The following is a 19,912-nucleotide window of genomic DNA, read 5'->3' as shown; positions in this document are numbered from 1 at the left end:
AAAGGGAGGAGGAGGCCTGGAGGAGCCCAAACCACTCAGAGTCCTTCTGGTTTTAGACTGAAGTAGCAGACACAGAAGAAAGAAATGACACAGACCCAAACTCACACATAGCATAGTCAGCACATGCACACACACCCCTCTAGTGCCCTGTCATAACCTTCTCTTCTCAATCCTATTGTCAACCTCCTGTTACCCAGCTGGGCACTTTTGGGGGAAGAATCTTCAGCCAGTGTCCTAAAACAGATTCTAGAAAGCTGACCCTATTTGCTTTGTGGCTGTCTCAGTCTTGCAGTGGGAGTGCCTGCCTTGTACGAGTCAGAGGCTGGGTGTGGCTGCCCACCCCCCCCACCACCTCACCTGCGGCTCCTGCCTCCATCCAGACATGGCCGGCCGGGCATGGGCCACCAGCCTATGATGGACAGCCTTGGCTCAAGTCCTGCCCTGGCCCCTCCGTTCCCACTCCCGGTTCTCTGGGCTTGGCCCCTGTTGCCCTTGGCTGGGGTTTAATAGAGTGACTCCTGTCTGGGGCAACCCAGAGCTCAGGACACAGGGAGACAGTTGTCCAAGCTTGTTATTTTTTTCACCAGAGGAGCCAAACCACAGTGATGGGGTCAGTGGCCTGGCTGGGCTCCTCCCTCATTACTCCCACCACTAGCCCGGCCTCCATTCCCCTGGCTGGCCCCGGCTACCGATGGTCTCTGGTTCAGGACTTCTAGTTACCCACTGGGAGGCCTCCTGGGTTGGAGTCTGGTCCTTTACATAAGGGGAGAAGGGAGATCTGGGTACTGAAGAAGTAACCAAGGCTGAGAGAGATCCCTGGGGACCAAAGATTGGCCCACAGAGAGCAGCAACCATAGCATATTCCTCCCTCTAGCCCCAGCGCCTGGTGCAGGGCAGGTCCTAGAAGAATGAGTAAATGGTTGAGATGGATGCATGGATGGCTAGATGAGTAAATAAATAAGTGAAGACTCTTAAAGATTCGTGCGGGCATTCTGATAAAAGTCTAATTTCCTTGGCCTAAATGTGGGCAAGAAGGAAGAAGAGACCCACCTCTAGAAGGTACAACCATCCTATCCCTGAATCTAAAGGAACTCTCTCAGCCTAGGCCCTTTATGGGATGTCTTTGAGACTCCTTGGAGGTCTGGGCTTCGGTGATACTGCCTTTTCCTCCATTCTCATGTCTACCTCTCAGGCTTCTTCTCGCAGAGGCTGTCTTGCCCACTAGAATATGCGCCCTGCGCTGGGCAAGGCAGCCATGAGTCCCGGTGGCGGTGGGTGGGAGGAGATGTGCTTCCAGCTGCCAGGGGTGCCAGGTGCCACAGAACTGGGCTCTGGAATAAGATATTTTAGGCTGGGGCTAAAGAGTTACGTGCTTGGACCAGGGGATGGAGAAAGTGTCCAGCACCTAACACAGGGGCCTGGCATATAGGAGGCACTCATTATTTACTGAATGCATGAATGAATAAAACATTTCTATGTCCTCTTCTCTCTGGCTGACACCCCAAAATCCTTTTCTAGGGAGCTCTGGATCACTAGGGACCCTCCTCCAGGGGTAGAATGAATCAAGGTCAGTAGCCCCGCTGAAGGAGGAAGGGACAATGTGTACGCCATCCCAAGCTCTCCTCACTGCCCTGCCACCCAGAGTCCCCTCCCTCCCCCTGCCCCTCCCTCCCCTGCCTACCACTAGACTGACTGACTGACTGTTGTGTTGACCCAGAAGCTGGGGGCACTGGGAGGGAGCCACCCACAGCTACCCTGTGTGTACATGAGTGAGTGTGTGATGGTCTCAAGCTCTAGGAAAAGGCCTCCTCACCTTACTGGCTGGGGTGTAGGATGCTACATGGGACTGTTGGATGTGGGGGATGGAGGTTGGTTCTCTGCTGGGGAGAGGGGTTTGGCTGATGAGAGACAGGCATCTCCACACCACCAAGGCCACACCTGTGGGGTGTGGAGACCCCCATTCAGGAGCCATGCCGTTCCCTCCCCCAGTCAGGCCCAAAAGATCTTCTCTGGAGCCTCAGATCTTGGGGGAAATGCTCAGAGCTCCTCAGGGGCCCTTGCTGCTGGGGTTTGATCACTATTGTCTGTTGCAATGTGCCTTCGGAGAGTCCAACTGGGAGACTTCCCTCTGAATAAGATCTAGAGAGCCAGGGTTTTGAGGCCCTAAGAGGCCTGCCTCTCTTTCAGCATGAGTCCAGCCATTTTCTGAGCAGACACAGGAGAGCTGTTGGCTCAGGGCAGGCAAGGAAAGGCTTCCTGAGCCAAGGGAAAACAATTAGGAGTAATTACCATCAAAAGAGGCCTCCAGTGAGGGGTGAGGGTGGGAAAGGCCATCCCTTTAGAAGGAAGATGAAAGTGGCAGACTGATTTTGGGGAAAAACGAGGGGAGAGGGTGGGAGGAAGGGTTGAGAGTGTGTGCTGTCTTTCTTCTCCAGTAAGAGTGCAGGACCCCTCCCCCCACCAGCCTGTAGCTGAACTAAGTTCTGCTTCCACAGGCCCAAGGGGCTCAGTACATGGGGGTGGGAGGTGGAGGAGAGGGTGGGCACAGGGCTCTGCATTCCTGAGATTCTCAAACCAGTCGCAATAGCAGAGGAAACTCCATACTGAGGACACAGGGTGTGAAACATAGACAGAGGTGACAAGATGAATCCCTACAGAAGGTCACCCACTTGCCCACTTGACTCCTGAGACCCTCTGTGGGGAAGAGCTGGATCTTGGTGTCTCCCTATCCCACCACCCTCAATCCTTAGGTTTCTCCTTAGGTTAAGACCAGAGACCTCCTGAGAAAAGAGTTTTGGTAATGTGGGCAGCCAAGAGAGGATGAAAGTGGGAGGTGGAAAGAAAAAGGATAGATAGGGAAAGAGTTGTCATGGGAGGGGGATGGAAATTCTTTGTCACTCGCTGTCTGGAGAAGCCAAGAGAAAATGAACCCAAAGGCAGAGGGACCCTATCATTCCCCTTAACCCTCCAAACTCAGGTGAAAAGACAAATAAGGACCTCAATCCTGCTCATGAGAGAAAAGAGGCAGGATGACTTTGGGGACCTAAATGAAGCTTCTCTTCTTTGGTCTCACTTTAGTTTTCCCTGTTGAGATGAAACGGTGTTGGCCACGTGGAAGCAGCGGATCCTCGTGCTTTTAAGGGCTATGGAGTCATATGCTCTTGGCTTGGAGTCCCTGTTTCCATCACTGACAATCTGTGAGACTTGAGGCAAGTTATTCAATCTCCATGTCCTCATTTTCTCATCTGAGAAAGGGGGATAATAATGGGACCTACATCACAGACTCAGGAGGATTAGATGAAGTACTGCATGTAAAGTGTTTGGCACCTAAGTCAGGGCCCAGTGTGGTAACTAATATTATTAATACTATTGGAAGAAGACAGCACTAACTGCTACATAGACAATGAACTGAAAGCCAGAGGTCCTCGGTAGGAGGCACTGTGAACCAGACATAAGGAGGTGAGAACTTGGAAGAGGATGGAGGCTATCATGATAGAAGTGAGGCACAGCTCAAAGATGCTAAATGACAGCAATTCATTCCTTCAACTATCTTCTCCTTCAACTGTTCTAGGCCTCTAGGATACAAAATGAACAGAACAGACATTTTAGTGAGATGGATAGAACAAATATGTAAATACAGGTTAAGCATCCCAAACACGAAATCCAAAATGCTTCAAAATCTGAAACTCTTTGTGTGCTGACATTAGGCTCAAAGCAAATGCTCTCTGAAGCATTTTGGGTTTCGGGTTTCAGATTTTGGATGCTCAACCACTAAGTATAACGCAAATATTCCAAAATCTGAAAAAAATCCCAAATCCAAAACACTTCTGGTCCCAAGCATTTCAGATAAGGGATACTCAACTTGTGATAGAGTCAGCTGTTACTAAGTACTACGGAGAAAAAATGATGGTAAGGGCCGGGCGTGGTGGCTCACGCCTGTAATCCTAGCACTCTGGGAGGCCAAGGCGGGTGGATCGCTCGAGGTCAGGAGTTCGAGACCGGCCTGAGCAAGAGCGAGACCCCGTCTCTACTAAAAAATAGAAACAAATTATCTGGCCAACTAAAAATATATAGAAAAAATTAGCTGGGCGTGGTGGCGCATGCCTGTAGTCCCAGCTACTCGGGAGGCTGAGGCAGTAGGATCGCTTGTGCCCAGGAGTTTGAGGTTGCTGTGAGCGAGGCTGACGCCACGGCACTCACTCTAGTCCGGGCAACAGAGCAAGACTCTGTCTCAAAAAAAAAAATGATGGTAAGAAAGCTACAGAGTATGAGCACTGGGGTGTGGGAGGACATTCCACCAGAGCCCAGGGACAAGCAGTGAGTAGGATGGCTCAAGGTGAGAGCAAACTTGGACAAACCAGAGGCCAGTGTGGCCGAGGCAGAGGGAGCAGGAGAGTGGTCAGGGTGCTGCTAGAGAATGGTAGGTGGGCTGTGCGAGGCCTCGTAGGCCATTCCAGGCAGAGATGACGGGCTGGTGGGAGATGGAGCACTGGCAGGTTCAAGAAGAGTGTCTCTCCAATGAAGGATTTATTAAGGGGGGAAAAAAGAGGATCTGGAGAGCATTTCTAAAGGAACAAGCACCTCACCCCCTTCCCTCTGTAACTTTCTGCAGAGCCCAAGACCAGGGAGTGACTGGGGATAGAGGTGGGCTGTGACTCACGGTTGGGTCCAGGTCCCCACTTTGAGGGACACTCTTTTCCATTTGGTGATAGATGGTGCAGATCCAGGCAGTTATCAGCTATCTTTAACCACATTCAGGAATCAGAAAAAAGACGGTGACTTGAAGGCTTCCTTCCTCACTCCAACCATTTTCAAATGGCTAAAAATCTTAACCATGCCCAAAAAACCCTTATAACTCGAGAACATCCTGGGGACTACAGGGGTCTCCTAACCCAACATAGATAAAAGCATTTCTCCAAAATAGCAGATTTTTGAGAAGTTGGTACTTTCTCATCTTTCACCCTGCAGAGTGAGTTTTACAGGCAGAGCCATGGGAAGCACCACTTTGAGGTTCTGCTGGAGGAGAGAGGGCTGCAGGAGAGGGGCAGGGAGACAAGGGCTGTAGTTAGCAGGGTAGGCTGGAGTCCTGACTGGCGTGTTTGGCCTCAGGAGGGTCCTCTGGCAGGCTTCACAGACAGGTTTGGTTTTTAGAAGTGCCAGAGAGCCACAGATTTGCATGTTATTTGCGTTCCAGGCTTCACTTCCAGGTATGTGGAATGAAATAAATGAATGAACAGTATTCAGACTCCTGGGTTAGAGGTGGATTCAGAAATCCAGACCACACTGAGGATCCAATCACTGGTCCAGCTTGGATCAGGAGACACAGACACAGACAGAGACAGAACAAACAGTTACAGAGACAGGGAGACAGTCTTAGAGAGACAAACACCATCAAGTCCTTTTTACCAGGGAGTTTCCAATCAAAGCAAGGAAGCAAAATCCAGAGTTTATTTTAAATAAATCAACTTTTAAAAAACTAGGGAGGGAGAGTCACACATAGATAGGCAGATAAAGGCAACATTATCCCTGACTTATCTCCACCTCTGCCCCTCCATCCTCCACTTGCAGCTTCATTTGGAACCACGTGCCCTACGAGTCTGCCTTCTTGATAAGCTACACCGCTTGGTGTCTGCTTAGCCTCCCAAATTAGTTAACTATAATGTCTAAGGACTATAAGACCCTGAGGACAAGGTGGCTTTTATTTCCTTGGTCAAACCATCTCTTCACTCCACCCTTCAGGGCCCCCACGCCCAGTGCTTAAACACATGCTTATTAAATACCCAGCATAAGGGGCTCCCTAGAAGTAAGAGACCCAGAGCCTCAAGCTGTGAGGGATGTAAGTATCACTGGAAAGAAAAAGGATGGAGGTAACTGTATTTAATAGAAAGATGTGTGGTTAAATACTTTGACAAGCCCCGTGAGACAGAGACCGACATTCCCCAAAGGGCACGCTGAACTGCTGAGGAAGGTGTTTTTGTTAAGGGCAGGGTGGGGCATTAGGTTTGGGGCCAGAGGTGAACTGTTTGGGACCACAAAGGTGATTGCAGGCTGCCACAAGCAGTCTTCCTTCCTCCTACCTCTGCATGTTGTCTTTCTAAATAAATGTTTAATAGAGTTCTTACCCCTACCTCATCCTTGGCAGGCCAGAAAGAAACAGCTTGTGCTCCTGGTTTGAAAAAAAGCACTAAATCGTTCACCTGCCTTCAGTGGCTACATGTCTCAGTCCATTCCTGATGTAAGAGGCAGATTACAATACAGATGCCATCTGGAATGATATTATTTTCTGACTATAAGGGCTACAGATGTCCAGATAAGAGATTTTAAGATAATGTGATCAGAGACGGCTTCAAAGACATGGGATTTGGGTGTGCATGCTCAGTAGATATTTGTGAGAGGAACAAAATTACAGTAAACTGAATGAGGAGTACCCAGCAGATTGGACTCTGGACTCCTGGTAAGCCACTCTCACGCTCTTTCCTTTCCTTGCTAGCACTTGTGTTCTGCGCAGGCTGGGACAATCTCCAGAAGTTAACTGATGGCTACTCCTCAGTTTAGAATGGAGAAAAGTCTGCAGCAAGGGTGTGTTGCATTTGGACAAAACTCTGACGTAGGCCTTAACTCTAAAACCAAGCCAGTGTTAACACTGGCCTTAAACTTTAACTGTGAATCACTGCCTTGACTGATTCCTAATCCCAGCAGCATATGGCCTTTGATAACATCCCAGAATCTTAGAGTTTAACAAGACCCCAGACATCCAGTCCAATCATTCACACAATTGGAATTATCCCTACCAACTCCCCAACAGGACAGAGAGACAGCATGCACTAACATTTCCTCAAGGTTTATCTTTCAGCTCAAAGTCTCCTAGTTACTCTTTTCTCTCCCACAAGGGACACGTGTAAGTTCTCCCTTATTTTAATGGGTGACCAGCATGACCGTCTACCCCTATCTCCCTCTCCACCTCCAAAGCTGGGAATGGTAGTTATGTGTTCTTAATAGACAGAGCTCAGGATTCAGCACAGGTGAAATGAGGCCCTAGACTATAAGGAAGGATGCTGGGCTGAGCCTTACTTGTCTCCTCCCAGATGTCAGGATGAGTGTGCAGCTGTGGATACACTGCTCCTGGGCAGGGAAGTACGGCACCTTTCTCAGGAGCTCAGCATGTAGCCTGTTTAACCACAGGGTCTAACAGCCTCTTTTTCTGACTCTCTTGGGTATGTGAACTTTCAGGATAAAAGCATCATATTCCACCTCCTGTTGCCCATCCAGGTGGAACAAAGGAAAAGACAAACCACAAGTGTCAGTCTCTCTTACTATGGCAAGACAAATTTAAGAGCTAGGGGGATGGCACAGGAGGATCAGAGACTAAAACATTAGAAACATTGGGGCTTGTAAATGAACACTCCCCCTCTCTACTCACTAGAGCCTTTTATGGGCCATGTAAAACCTGGCAGCAACGGACAGGCTATAGGATGGAACTGGTGGAAGTGATTTTCCAAGTTATCTGTTTCTACCCCAAGACCACTAACATGTGGGTTAACACTGCTGGGGGCAGTGTGCAGAAGATGCTAGTATGAGTATAGTGGCTAAAAACGAGAGAAGTCGAAGTATGAAGCACCCCAAATGGAAAGGAGTCCATTTACAGTCTCTGGGCTGGATGAGGAGAAAGTCCTCGTACATTCAACCCTGAAAAGGACTCCTGGGAACAACAGTGGATCCCAGGGGATAAATGGGATGTAATCAGCCTCTGTGCCTCAGACCACGTTCTCAAATGGGCACAATCCATCTGACATCTCTTACAGGGTCCAGGAGTGATTGTTGGTACTGTGGTTTCTGTTCTAGTTTCTATATCTGGCATCTGGTGTTTATAATCCCTCAAGTATTCCTTTTTTAGGGGAGGTAGGTTATTATGAGCACTGAACAAAGGGGAAAGGGGAAGATGGGAGAAAAGGAAAGCAATCGACTTATTCAGTTTTAAGCAGGTTAAATAAGATATTGGTAACATGCTCTTGGGCCATGAAATGCAGAAACATCTTTTTTCTTTCCTGGTCATCAAAGCCTACCCCTAAATGAAGATAAAAGTTTCTAGATACTAGTCCTGTTCTTGTCGGCTAGCTCTCCGGAAATAATGGCCCACTAAATAAGTCTATATGTGGTTCCCATCAAGCCCCACCCTGGGACACAACCTATGTCTCAGCTTGGCCCACTCCTACCAGGTCTGGGGTGGTAGGGTGGTCTCAGGATCACTAACTTCTACCTTCTGCACTGGTCAGAAAGGGGGGCCAAGTTCAGACAGGCTCAACAATTCCTTATATATTTTTCAAAGTGCTTTTGTTGCATGTTTCATTTTCTGCTATACATGGCAATAAATATTTGTTGCTTTGGTCTGTACAAAAAGTCTATGAGGAAGGAAAGACAGGTGTTATCTAAATGGAAAAACAATAAATACAGAGAACTGTCTTGTTCTGAGTCCCCCAGACAATGGTGAAAGAACCTGAAAAACTCAGGTCCTCTGATTCATAGTCCAAATATACACCATATTGCCACCTCTCAAGTTGTCACTTAAATACAGACAGTACCAAGAATTAGACAATACTCCAGGAGTCCTGCAATGAGTCTGCATGCTATAGCTTTCTAACAGAGAATGTGAAAGTCCCCAGCAACCCATATATAGAAATCTATTTATTTCCTACAGAAAATATCAAAAAAATAGAGAAAGAGAGAAAGAGAAAGAAAAAGAAAAAGAGAGAAAGAAAGAAAGAAAGAAAAAGAAAGAAAGAAAGAAGGAAAGAAAGAAGAAAAGAAAGAGAGAGAGAGAGAGGAAGGAAGGGAGGGAGAGAGGGAGGGAGGGAGGGAGGGAGGGAAAGGAAGAAAAACACACAAAAGGTTGTCTTCCCCCAAAAGGCAGGCAGTTATGAAAAAGGCAGGACATCTAGTTGCTGGAGTGGAAACAGTAACATTCAGTTAACAATGGAATATTTAAAAAAAATAGTTTTCTTTTCAAATTGTAACTGTGGTAAAACATAGAAAAATGTACTAAACAAGGTTGGTATAAAACAGAGTAAAATTTTCAAATAAGCCCAAGGAAAAGCACAATGCTGGAAAGAATGGGGTACAAGGGGAGAGGAGAAAAAGATTTCATACAAAACTACCTATAACAATACAGAAAAAAGTATAAAATGTTCCTATTCTGGAACTTAAGTACAAAATGACACTGGCATTGGATCGTTTCACTATCTAAGCCTGAGGAGCCCTCAGAGGGTGGGGGGAGATGCTAGAAAGAACAAAAGGAATAGCAGTTTTTAAATCTCAAGTTGATCAGTCCAAACTCCACCCGTTTTTCAGCTGAAAATCTCACCTCCCTCTGTAACCTCTATCCCTAAGCCAAAGTTCATCCAGGCCTCAAAATATTCCATTAGGAAGTCCACAAACACCCTACACACAGGGGCTGGGATCTGTGTGTGCTGGAATCTGGAAAATGGAAATAAATCTACAGGCTAAATGGTGAACACATTCAGTCTTTTTAAAAAAAAGCATATCCCTGTGAAATATGTGTGTGTGTGTGTGTGTGTGTGTGTGTGTGTGTGTGTGTGTGTGTGTGTGTGTGTGTATGAAGTTTTCTGTGGTTAGAAACATATTTAAACTAACTAGCCACAGACCAAACTAGACCTGCATTCCTCCAACGCTGGAATTCTATGCTAAAGACTGAGGTCCTTCTTCTTGGTCAGAAGTAGGTGGCAGTAAAAGTGGTGCTCTGTCGCTAGACTGGACCGCTCCACTGGACCGCTCCCTGGGTGGGTCTGTCCCATGACATGTGCTGTTAGCACTTGCAAACCCCTGCTCTTAAGAAAGGACTGCTTGGGACTTTGGGGTCCATCCAGGGCTCATGTGCTGTGCCTCAGGATGAGATGAAGCTACAGATGATAAACAGCCTTGTACAGAAGCAGATGGATTTCATATAGGGACATATAAATAGGAAAAGTCCTAGAGGCAGGACTTATGCATGTGCCCCAAAGTCCAGTTTACAGTCACATTCCTGACTACACATCTTGAAAATCGTGTGTGTATGTAAATGTGCACATATATGCTGGTGGTTTTTATCCCTACCTTTTGCCCACGCCCTTTCCTACTTCTTAGTAAGGCCTAACAAGAGTTTACATGAAACCAAGACTCTTTCCAAGCTTTTCTCAGTCCCCTAATTAGGGACTGAGTGAGGCTGGAGCCCTTTGAAAACAAGATGGCAGAACTGAAGAAGTGAAAAGCAGTCTCTCTCTTCAGCTTAGGGATGTCCCTCACCCCTTTCACAGCACCAAAGTTTCTTTGCAAAAATAGTATCTGACATACAAAAGGAAAGGCAGATGTGCTTGTGAATGCATCTCGCCAGGGCCTGGTCCAGGATCAAGGGCTTTACAACAACAGAGGGTTGGGAGCAGCTGTTTCCAAGGTCTCTGGCTGTAGACAACAAAGAGCTGGTCCCCCACAAAGTCAGGGTCTGCTAACTGAGACAGTCTTCACAAGAGCTTTCGGTGGAGGATCTCCCAGACCATCCGCTTCCGGAAGTATGGCATGTGTTGCTGTAGGGACAGAGACACCCTTAATTTTCATCTCTTTTATCTAGACCTAATACTTCTTTTTCCATATTCCTTTCTCCATACTCCTTTCCTTCTCAAGGTCTTCAACTAACAGTCTCAGTTGCATTCCTGGTCTTTCAAATTGTTCATTCTTGATTACATGTGGTACTTTTCCTTCCATTGCTTTTTCTACTGCTATTTCTATTGCTATTTTCCATTGCTGTAGCCTTAGAATGTATATTGGCCATCTCCAGGAGTCCCAAGGCTATGCTCAAATGTCTCCAAGAGTTTTGAGAATGGTGTCTATCAAGTCCTCTTATGTTGAACTTTTAGGAGGATATGAAACTGAGGCCTAAAAATAAAAACTCACTTTTTAGGGAATAGTTAAGGGAACTTCAAGAGTCAGCTCAGTCTGGTCTAGAAAAAAGGCTATGATGGAAAAATCTGGTAAAGCCATTGATTCAAACAGAAGTAAAGAGTTAAATGGAGGCCGGGTATAGTGGCTCATGCCTGTAATTCCAGTGCTTTGGGAGGCAGAGGCAGGAGGATCACTTGAGGCCAGGAGTTCAAGATCAGCCTGGATAACATAGCAAGACTCCATCTCCGTAAAAAATTAGCCAGGCAGGATGGCATATGCTTATGGTCCTAGCTACTCAGGAGGCTGAGGTGGGAAGATGACTTGAGCTCGGGAGGTTACAGTGAGCTACAATCACACCACTGCACTCTAGCCTGGGCAACAGAGCGAGACCCTATCTCTTAAAAAAACAAAAAAAAAGGAGTTAAGTGGCGAACATATCAGAATAAGCCATCATCTAGCTATCTACTCAGTCTCAATCCACCTCAGTCCCTGAAGGACCACATTGCCAGAAATGTCCAATCATACACTAAGAGAAGACTGACCAGCTGTATCAAGTGACAGGGCAGGGGAGGGGGCAGCATAACAACTACACTAGGAGATCAAGGTATGGCCTGCCCCAAAACCTGACTGCTAACTAAATGCAAGGAACCGGAAAAAAACTTGCTCTGATCCCAGTTTTCTGTTTCTTCTAGGATTTGAGGTAGGTGGGGGACATGAGTAGAGAAGGTTCTGCTCTTGACCAGGATTCCTTTGCTACAATAAGTGATGTACTGTATCCCAGGATGGGGCCTATCATTATCTTTCTTTCCTTTGTGATGTGGCTCAAGCAGTAACCACCAGTGTTATGAGTCATAGGCTGATACATACTACAGGTCAGGGCAGAAGCCCCTAAGGAGAGTAAATGGAGAGAAAAACATTTATAGGGGCAACTTCGCAACAAGGTGATCTTAGAGCTCCCTCCTGAAAGCTCAGCTCACCTGTGTGAAGTTGATTGGTCTGTCTTTGGTTATACAGTCAGCATATTTGCAGGCAAACATCCCACAGTCACTTCCATTCATTTGTTGTGGAATTTCCTGAAAAAGCAACAACAGCAACAAAAAGGCAATATCTTTCTAAGCTTCTTTCCTTCTTAGATTAAAAATAAAAACCAAACAATATAAATTTTCACAGGTTTCCCTGAATTTTGAACAGATGACCTTGGTCCACTCAGGACAACAGAGGCTCAAAGAAAAATAATATAGCATTTCAGTCAGGCCTGTGTACTTCATATTGATCACACAGGAGAATCTCTTAGACTTCCATGGCACCTTAGGGTGTACAACTGGTCCCTTCCCCATGGGCCAAATAATCACTGAATGTTTCCCACAGGAGTAAAAAGCTTAGCAAAATATCTGGGCATTTAGAAAACCTAGTTTTGCATAAGAAACACATTACTGTTTTCTCACAAGTAGCTTAATCTATCTTCCTTGCGGAATCAAACAACCAAGCTGAAGTTAGGCTAGATACTAAGAAGAAGGTCCCTAGGAAACAAGCAAATCCTTTCCTCCCCAAAACCCCACTCTTGGGATTTCCATCTCATCAAGATGAAATGTACCTGGCTTTTCTTGCTGAAGAGCTGCCAGCCATTGATGTCAAACTCTTTCCTTTTCTTGTCAATGCTTTCTTGCTTTAGGTATTGCCTAAAGGTAGTAGGAGAGAATGAGATGAGTGGTGGGGAACACTGAAGACAGCTGCCCTCCCTAAGAATGGGGCTGACAATCCTTAGGAAGAGTTTTGTCTGCTCTTCTCCTCTGAGAAAAACACTATATAATACTGGGCGGGGAATCCTTGGACTGCTACGCTTCCTCCAGAGCTGCGCTTGCCTCTCCCAGCTCCCACAATTAATGCCCACTCTGTCAACCCAAGAGGAACATGACCTCTGCCCCTAATACTCAAGCTCCTTCTACCTGCTGTTCCTCCTGAGGAACAATTTTTAATTCGTTTCCTTGGTTTACATGGTCCTTTAGAACTCAATCTAATGGATGAAAAAAGTTTCTGTAGCAGTATCAAGGTATTTATTTACTATTGTTAGGCTTGGTTCTCCTGTGTGAAAATTCAATCCAAATCAACAATTTATTGAATGCATACTCCTATAGAGCACTCTTTAAGTGCACACTGTTCACCATTCCAGAACCTACCTCACCCTGGCCATAAGAGTGGTACAGAATAGGTGTTTTGGAAAGAGAAACAGGTGGGATATAAAGAGATTTGCATTCTAGTTCCCAGCTAAGCCACTAAATAGTAGGACCTGGGCAAATCAAAGTCACCTCTGTGGGCCTTGGTTTCTTCATCTGAAAAATCAGGAGGCTGTATTAAATGATTTCTAAGTAGTTTATCTCTATATAGCCACTCTATGTTTTAGTGCACTAGGACAGTAACTGCCTCCATTAGGACATATTTTGATATTATTATACTAAATATTTTTAAACTTTACTTACTTAGATGTAAAATATCCACTCCTATTTAATATAAAGATTTTCTTTATTAATCACTCCATTGAAGGTATCAAACAACTGAATTCAGTTGCTGGAAAAACACAGTGTATACCCAACACCAAACTCTTCTGTCCTCAACTCCATACTTACAAGAGGATCCTGCAGGCTTCATTGTTTATCCCACCCATAGAGTCATAATAGATAATATTCTTCTTTCTAAAGTCCACAACCTGGGAATAAGAAAAAAGTCTGTGTTTATAAAGTGAAGAAAATTGGTTTCTTAGCTTTCCCCTCCCCTGGCCCTTGGAACCTTTTCCAGACTTCCTGCGAAACTGTCACAAGTCTGACTGATACTTTGCATTACATTATGCTTAATCTGTACAGGAAAGAAGAATGAGGGGTTATTTACATAGAACTATGATGGGGGCTAATCAATTGGAGGCTCCATTATTGCCCTAAAACCTTTTTCTAATGTTTAGGTTCTCCCTCTGCAAGGTGGGCAACGGTGAAGAAACAACATGCTCTTCAGAGAATGTAAGTCGAGTGGCTCGAGGTTATTTCCATACGGTTTCAGAGAGATGGTGAAAAGATCCTAGGTTTTGTTTCTGTACTTTCAGAATTTCCTGTTGGCTTTATGCTTTTCAAATGTAATTCAAAACAGACTTGTGAAATAACTTTTAAACTTTTATTAACACATTAAGCTAATGCATCCATGCTCTCAGAGAGCCATAAAAAATATTAAATTACCAAGAATGCAAGGCAAGCCATGATTAGACTAAAAATAATAGTCACAGAATCTGTGTTGGCAGCACCATTAAGCAGTCACTTTTTCTCCCCATGCCTTGCCTTGAGGCTGCTTAGATACCCTATAACTCCCTTTTAAATATTTCCAGAAAAGGAAATTCCATAGCTTTCTTCAAACTCTAAGTATCTCCCACTCTTGATAGAAAGTTCATCGATCCATCTGATTTTTAGTGAACCTATTACTCAAACACTACTCTTTCTCATTAATCAAGTGAAGGTGTAGAACTACTACTCATCACCCTCTGTGTGTTCTATAATACATATATTTCTTTTAAATTGTGTCAAAAATAAAAGAGGTACTCACAGCTAGACACCAGTGCACTCCCAGGTGAATGGGTACCAAAAGAATGTCAACAGAAAATACATCCACTTTCTTTGTCCAACGTTTCACTGCCTGATAACCAGCCGTTTTTAACTTAGTGAAGAAAAAGGTATTAAATGCGTGTACGCTTGGTAATCCCTTCTCCTTACTTCGCTCCATCAGCATATTCATGTAGAAATTGATGATCTGTGGGAAGAAATTTTACATATTAGAATAGACACTGAGGCCTTTCAAAACAGTTGTGTTATATAAGGAAAAAGCAGTTGCTGTATTGAATAGCATATGTTACTGTTTCCTAATCAGTTCAATTAAGATTTTAACGTCCAACAGCCTCATGTCCCTATATCAAATTCTGACTAGAAGGGAGAAGGTTGAGGTGGTTGTAAACAGTGAAAAGAGAAAGCTGGTGTATATGTATTCTGGGGTCAGGGATACAAATGGGCAGATGCTGGCCAGGCTCGTAGAAGACTGAGGAGAAAGTAGTGTTAGAAGGTGAGGCTTACAGAAAAGGAAAGGAAGGTGTGCAAGTGGTTTAATAAGGCACATTAGTTATTTTAATCTATTGGAGCTGTATGAGCAATTTAAATAGATCCTGAGCTCAGTTAGAGCCCAGTGTTAACCAAGCTAAGATCAAGAGTTCAAACCTTATGTGACGGTCACCTGGTTTTTCACAAAGATAGAAAACTCTGCTCCGTGGTTAAAGATTGCCTTTTCAGTCTAACAAGCCATCTTGCAGAGGCAAACTGTTTTGGTCTCAAGTAGAACTAAATGATAGGACAAACGACCATTTGTACTAGAAAAATACCTATAAACCGATAGTAGCTCAGCAATGTCACCTTTACAGAGGCAGACATGAATGTAGTATAAACATCTACCTACTTTGTATGAGACCTAAAATTAAAGTCACAAACATGAAGAGTAAAGTTCTCCCTCACAATCTATATGGTTAGCTTTCTCATCTTTCTTGATTTCATTTATGTCTTCAATATCAAGCATGAGCAAAAGAAATTAAAATGCCTGGGAGGGGAGATGTGTGATTATTTCTGTTAATGAAACAATGTCTTCTCTAATAGTGACTATGTTGTCTAAGGTTCCATTAGGTCCAGGACTCCTTGGTACTAAAACTTGAAAGTTATTGTGCCGGAAGTTACTGCATACTTACTTTATGTGGCCAGCTGAGGCCAGGCCAGTGTCTGTCAACTGCAAGGAATGAATGGGCTAACTGATTCACAGCTTGGAAATATGACTAAAAAAACAGGCACATTTTTCAGAATGCTTTTTGGGGAATGGGAAAATGCCCCCATTCTTTGACAAATATTTACACATCAGCATGCCAGAGCAGTGAGCTACTGTCCAAAAGTAGGCAACTACATACTGGATAGGCAACAGGGAGCACTGCCAGGAACACACCGGAGCATGGTCTAGACCAGAGAAAGGGCCTATAGATGAGGATGCCTAGGCAGTGGCTGGGAAACCGCACTCGCCATGAGGCAGAGCTCTGAGGCAGAGGAGGCCAGGACTGAAGAAAGACACTGTTCTGCCTGCAGTTCCTATGACTGAACAGCAGGCCCAGGAGATGTAGGTTTGTGGCTAATTCTCTGCCTAGTGTGCTGCCCAACAGATAACTGGAGCTCAGAGTTCAGAGTTGTTTTAAATAATGATGATAAGACAATTAGAATCGTATATTTCTCAAATCTAGGTTTTCAGTCTAACTTTGCACCTGAGGATAATAGTGCTAGAGGATGCCTCTAGGTTTGAAGGGAGCCACAAATGCAGTAGGATCTGCCCACCAAGCACGGATTTTTAGGCTGCAAACTATGTTCTCTAATGAGAGAAAATCAGGAAGAATGGATTGATTGATTCCTCTGGCCTTCTACCCATCCCATGTTAGCCATGTTATAAGGTTAAACCCTTCAATCCAAGGGGTAAAGTGAATAGGCAGATGACCTGCCAGTTGTTGCAAGCCAAACCTTCCACAGGGGCAGACAGCTTATATATCATAACAGGCAATAAGGACTACAGGGGGAAGCAAAAGCGATCAGGCAGAGAGATAAGGACAGTGAAGCACATGAAAACCATGGAGATATATCTCCCCTAGGGGCCTATCACAGAGGTATTACCTCTGGAATCATTAGCCTGAAGTAAAAAAAAGGGTGACATAAACGAGTGTAATGATACACATGACTATTCTCTCATTCAGGAGGAAAGAGTTCCAGAAACCAAGGAAGTTTAGCTGGACTTAGCCTGAGTTTTCTTTTGGTTTGTTTTTGTTTTTTTCTGCCTTGAGAGGGTGCACTAGAAAGCTAAACACCAACACAGCTTAACAAGAACAGAGAACTAGAGATCAGATACCATAGTATCTGTTTCCTTCGAGAATCGCTCTTCCATTACTACCTCCAACCAAGGTTTTTCCACTGAGAAATGGCCTCCTCCAAAGTCAACTAGTTAACTAGCTCTAAGGAGTGATCTGGGTTCTTTTTCATTTCCCCTGTATCCCAGTAGGAAGGAATCTGGTGGCCTCAATGTTCCCTCCCATTAGCTGAGAATGTGTAATCTGACATCTGAGGCAGAATCTGGACCCAAGTCTCTCCCCTCAGTCTTTTAGCTATTATTCTATCCAAATGAAGAAAATTGCCATAGTTCAGCCAAGACATAATCATATCCCCCAAAAAGCTAGGAGTTAGAGAACAAAAAGAATTCTACATATCATCTCACAGAGGAGGGCTGAAGATGAAGGAAAAAGAAATGAGAGAAGGGATCACAGTGTTCAAGATGAAAGAGAAACAGTGATGGTCACAGCATTTGCTTATATTTTATGAAGACAAGGGTCTCCCCGCCCCCTAGCAAGAGCCTTTTCTGCACATAAGACTCTCTTAGCTCTAGCAGATCCTAAATTCCCTTTGAAATTGGGGGCTAAAAGTAGATCAGCCCCCTGCCTACTGTTTGTCTTGCCAGTATACTACCATCTAAGGAATACTGCCAATGTGGTCCACTTGTCACCCTTTCTGCGGCCCACACTTGCCTCTGTTTGCCCGCTGTGGCTCTTGGTGCCTAAGGAGCTGCCCTTCCTGCTGCCTTCACAGCCTTGGCCATGAGCGTCTGCTTGTCTATGCAGTCCTGTTTAGGGATGGGAGAGTTGTTTATAGTGTCTTATTCCTTTGTGATTTTATTTGAAGAGCTGCCAGGCTGAAGCTGAAAAAAGCTTCCCTTTAAAAGAAAAGCCTACAATGTTTTCAAACTAAGGATTCAATCCTTTTCCTGTATGTTACCACAATGACATAAATGACCATTGCTATTTGTATCTTCCTTCTTACACATCAAACAAGCCAAACTATTGTTTTCTCATGCATTTAGGAATAAAACATTTCACTAACAGTAAAGTCTTGATTTTTAACCTTTCCCGTGTTTACACTTTGAACCCTTCTAATTGGCTTGGGAAAAAATGTTCTAAAAGTCCTGGGCATGACAATGCTCCTGAGCAGAGACCAAGACAACTTTTAAAGGGACAAAAGCCATTTTTCCAATTTTACCTCTCTAGAGTTTCATCTTGGCCTTCCCATTCTGATTTTTAAATTAAATTTACCCTTGTTAACCACAAAGCCTCAAAGACTAACCAAATGGCAGCACTGAATATTATGGTTCAGAAGGTCATTCATTCATAGCATCTGACCTAATAACATTAGGTCAGAAACCAAGAAGGCAGTCTTCCCTCACTGTGAACATGCACATGGGATTTTTCTCACATGCAAATATTCAAGTAACAAGTTATTAGAATTACTGCTAAAGTTTTAGAGAAAGACAAGCAAGCAACACCTATGTTTATGGAGTTATTCATGGAGAATTATTACTACTGTCTGTGTGACCCCACAACAATCTTTGGTTTATCAGGGCTAGTTCCATTAAGAAATACTTCAAAGAGGTAAACTATAACAATGTGGAAGCCAATGAGTCATGTTAGAAACACCAAAACTTTAATTCCGATGATTTCATTCCACACATAAGAGTATATAGCACATGGTAGATCTATCATATTCACTTAACTATTTCATTTTGCCTAGTTTTTTCCCTTCCTATGCAGTCAGCTTTTACTCCCTAAGGAAAATCTATTCCCAGTGCTAGGTTTGTCTAATAGAACTTACTGTTTTGCAAGCTGTTTCCTCTCTTACTGAGCATAACTCAGATTTAACTACTCCTTGGAAATAATTATCAAGCTATGACCACTACCAATTCCCCATTTCCATCAAAGATTTGCGTTAGAAAGTTAGAATGCTAGACAAAAAAGTATGTGCTCCGGTTCTGGATCCTGATTCTGCAATAAAAATCAGGTGACCTTAGTACTTCCTTGTGAAGTCTTACTTCTTATTTTCCCACTACTAATCAAGAATACTTTCTCTATACACCAGGATACTGTGACACTAAATAGAAAGACATCTCTTTCCTTTCAAAGACTAGGCTTACAAAACAGGTCATTAGTCTGTTTGGTTAACTGTGGCTTCAGTGTAGTTACAGTCGGCTATGTAGATTCTATCTTATTCCTCCTTCACCATCCTCCTGTCCCCCATATTTACTATGAGTTTCTTCCTCGTGGCCTTTCACTAGCCACTGATGAGCTTAGAAATACAAAATACAGTATTCCTACAGTTGTTTTCCAGTTGCAAACAACTGGTAATAATTAGTATGGGCTTGCAGAGTAGAACCAAAAAAAAGAGACATATCTGCTTGCTATTTTTCCAATTCATCCACGTAAATTAGTAGTAAGGAATGACAGGGAGAACAGGGTCCTGGAGGGAAAATAACGAGACAGGAAATGCTGCAGCCATCTCACTTCTCCACGTGGGACAGGGCATACAGGGCTGAGTAAAGAAAAAAGTGTTTCTGGCAAGCAAACATTTGGGTGCATGGGATCCATCTACCTGTTCCAGTCCTCCACATTCTTACTGATTTTCTGTCTAGTTATTCTATCAATTACTGAGAGGCACTGAAATCTCCAACAGTAATTATAGATTTGTCTATTACTCCTTTCAGTTCTATCAGTTTATGCTTCACATATTTTGAAGTTCTGTTGTTAGGTGTGTACATATTTAGGTGGTTAAACCTTCTTGATGAACTGACCCCTTTATGAAATACCTCTATCACCGGTAATATTCTTGTTCTAAAATTTACTTTGTGTAATACTGCCACTTGACTTTTTTTTGATTAGTGTTTGCATTGTATATTTTTTCCATCCTTTTACGTTTGTAAATCTGTGTCTTTACATTTAAAATGATTGCTTGTACACATCTTTTTATCCAATCTGACAATCTCTGCCTGTTAATTGGATGTTTAACTTATATTGTCTACTATGGTAGCCACTAGCCAAATGTGACTATTGAGCACTTGAAAT

At 44.0% G+C, this 19,912-nt stretch overlaps 1 protein-coding gene across 4 annotated transcripts in view; it reads right to left on the bottom strand.

Annotated features, from left to right (window-relative positions):
- SENP1 (SUMO specific peptidase 1) overlaps positions 1-19,912 on the bottom strand; it is a 76,286-nt gene that overhangs the window by 14,911 nt on the left and 41,463 nt on the right. For 2 of the 4 annotated variants that reach the window (XM_045555074.1, XM_045555077.1), the window contains 5 exons: positions 14,512-14,715; positions 13,554-13,633; positions 12,524-12,608; positions 11,907-12,002; positions 10,248-10,574 (listed from right to left, as the gene is read on the bottom strand). In XM_045555074.1, coding sequence (XP_045411030.1) covers positions 10,512-10,574; positions 11,907-12,002; positions 12,524-12,608; positions 13,554-13,633; positions 14,512-14,715 — 528 coding nt within the window. In that variant the 3' untranslated portion in view covers positions 10,248-10,511. Of the gene's footprint in view, positions 1-3,065; positions 3,246-10,247; positions 10,575-11,906; positions 12,003-12,523; positions 12,609-13,553; positions 13,634-14,511; positions 14,716-19,912 lie in introns of those variants that run through there. The other 2 variants (XM_045555076.1, XM_045555075.1) reach the window with 2 other exon arrangements.

Source organism: Lemur catta, chromosome 6 (assembly GCF_020740605.2).
Source record: "Lemur catta isolate mLemCat1 chromosome 6, mLemCat1.pri, whole genome shotgun sequence".
NCBI classification, from domain to species: domain Eukaryota; kingdom Metazoa; phylum Chordata; class Mammalia; order Primates; family Lemuridae; genus Lemur; species Lemur catta.
Note: the sequence above shows the minus strand (reverse complement) of the source record. Positions and strands in the feature narration are given on the sequence as shown.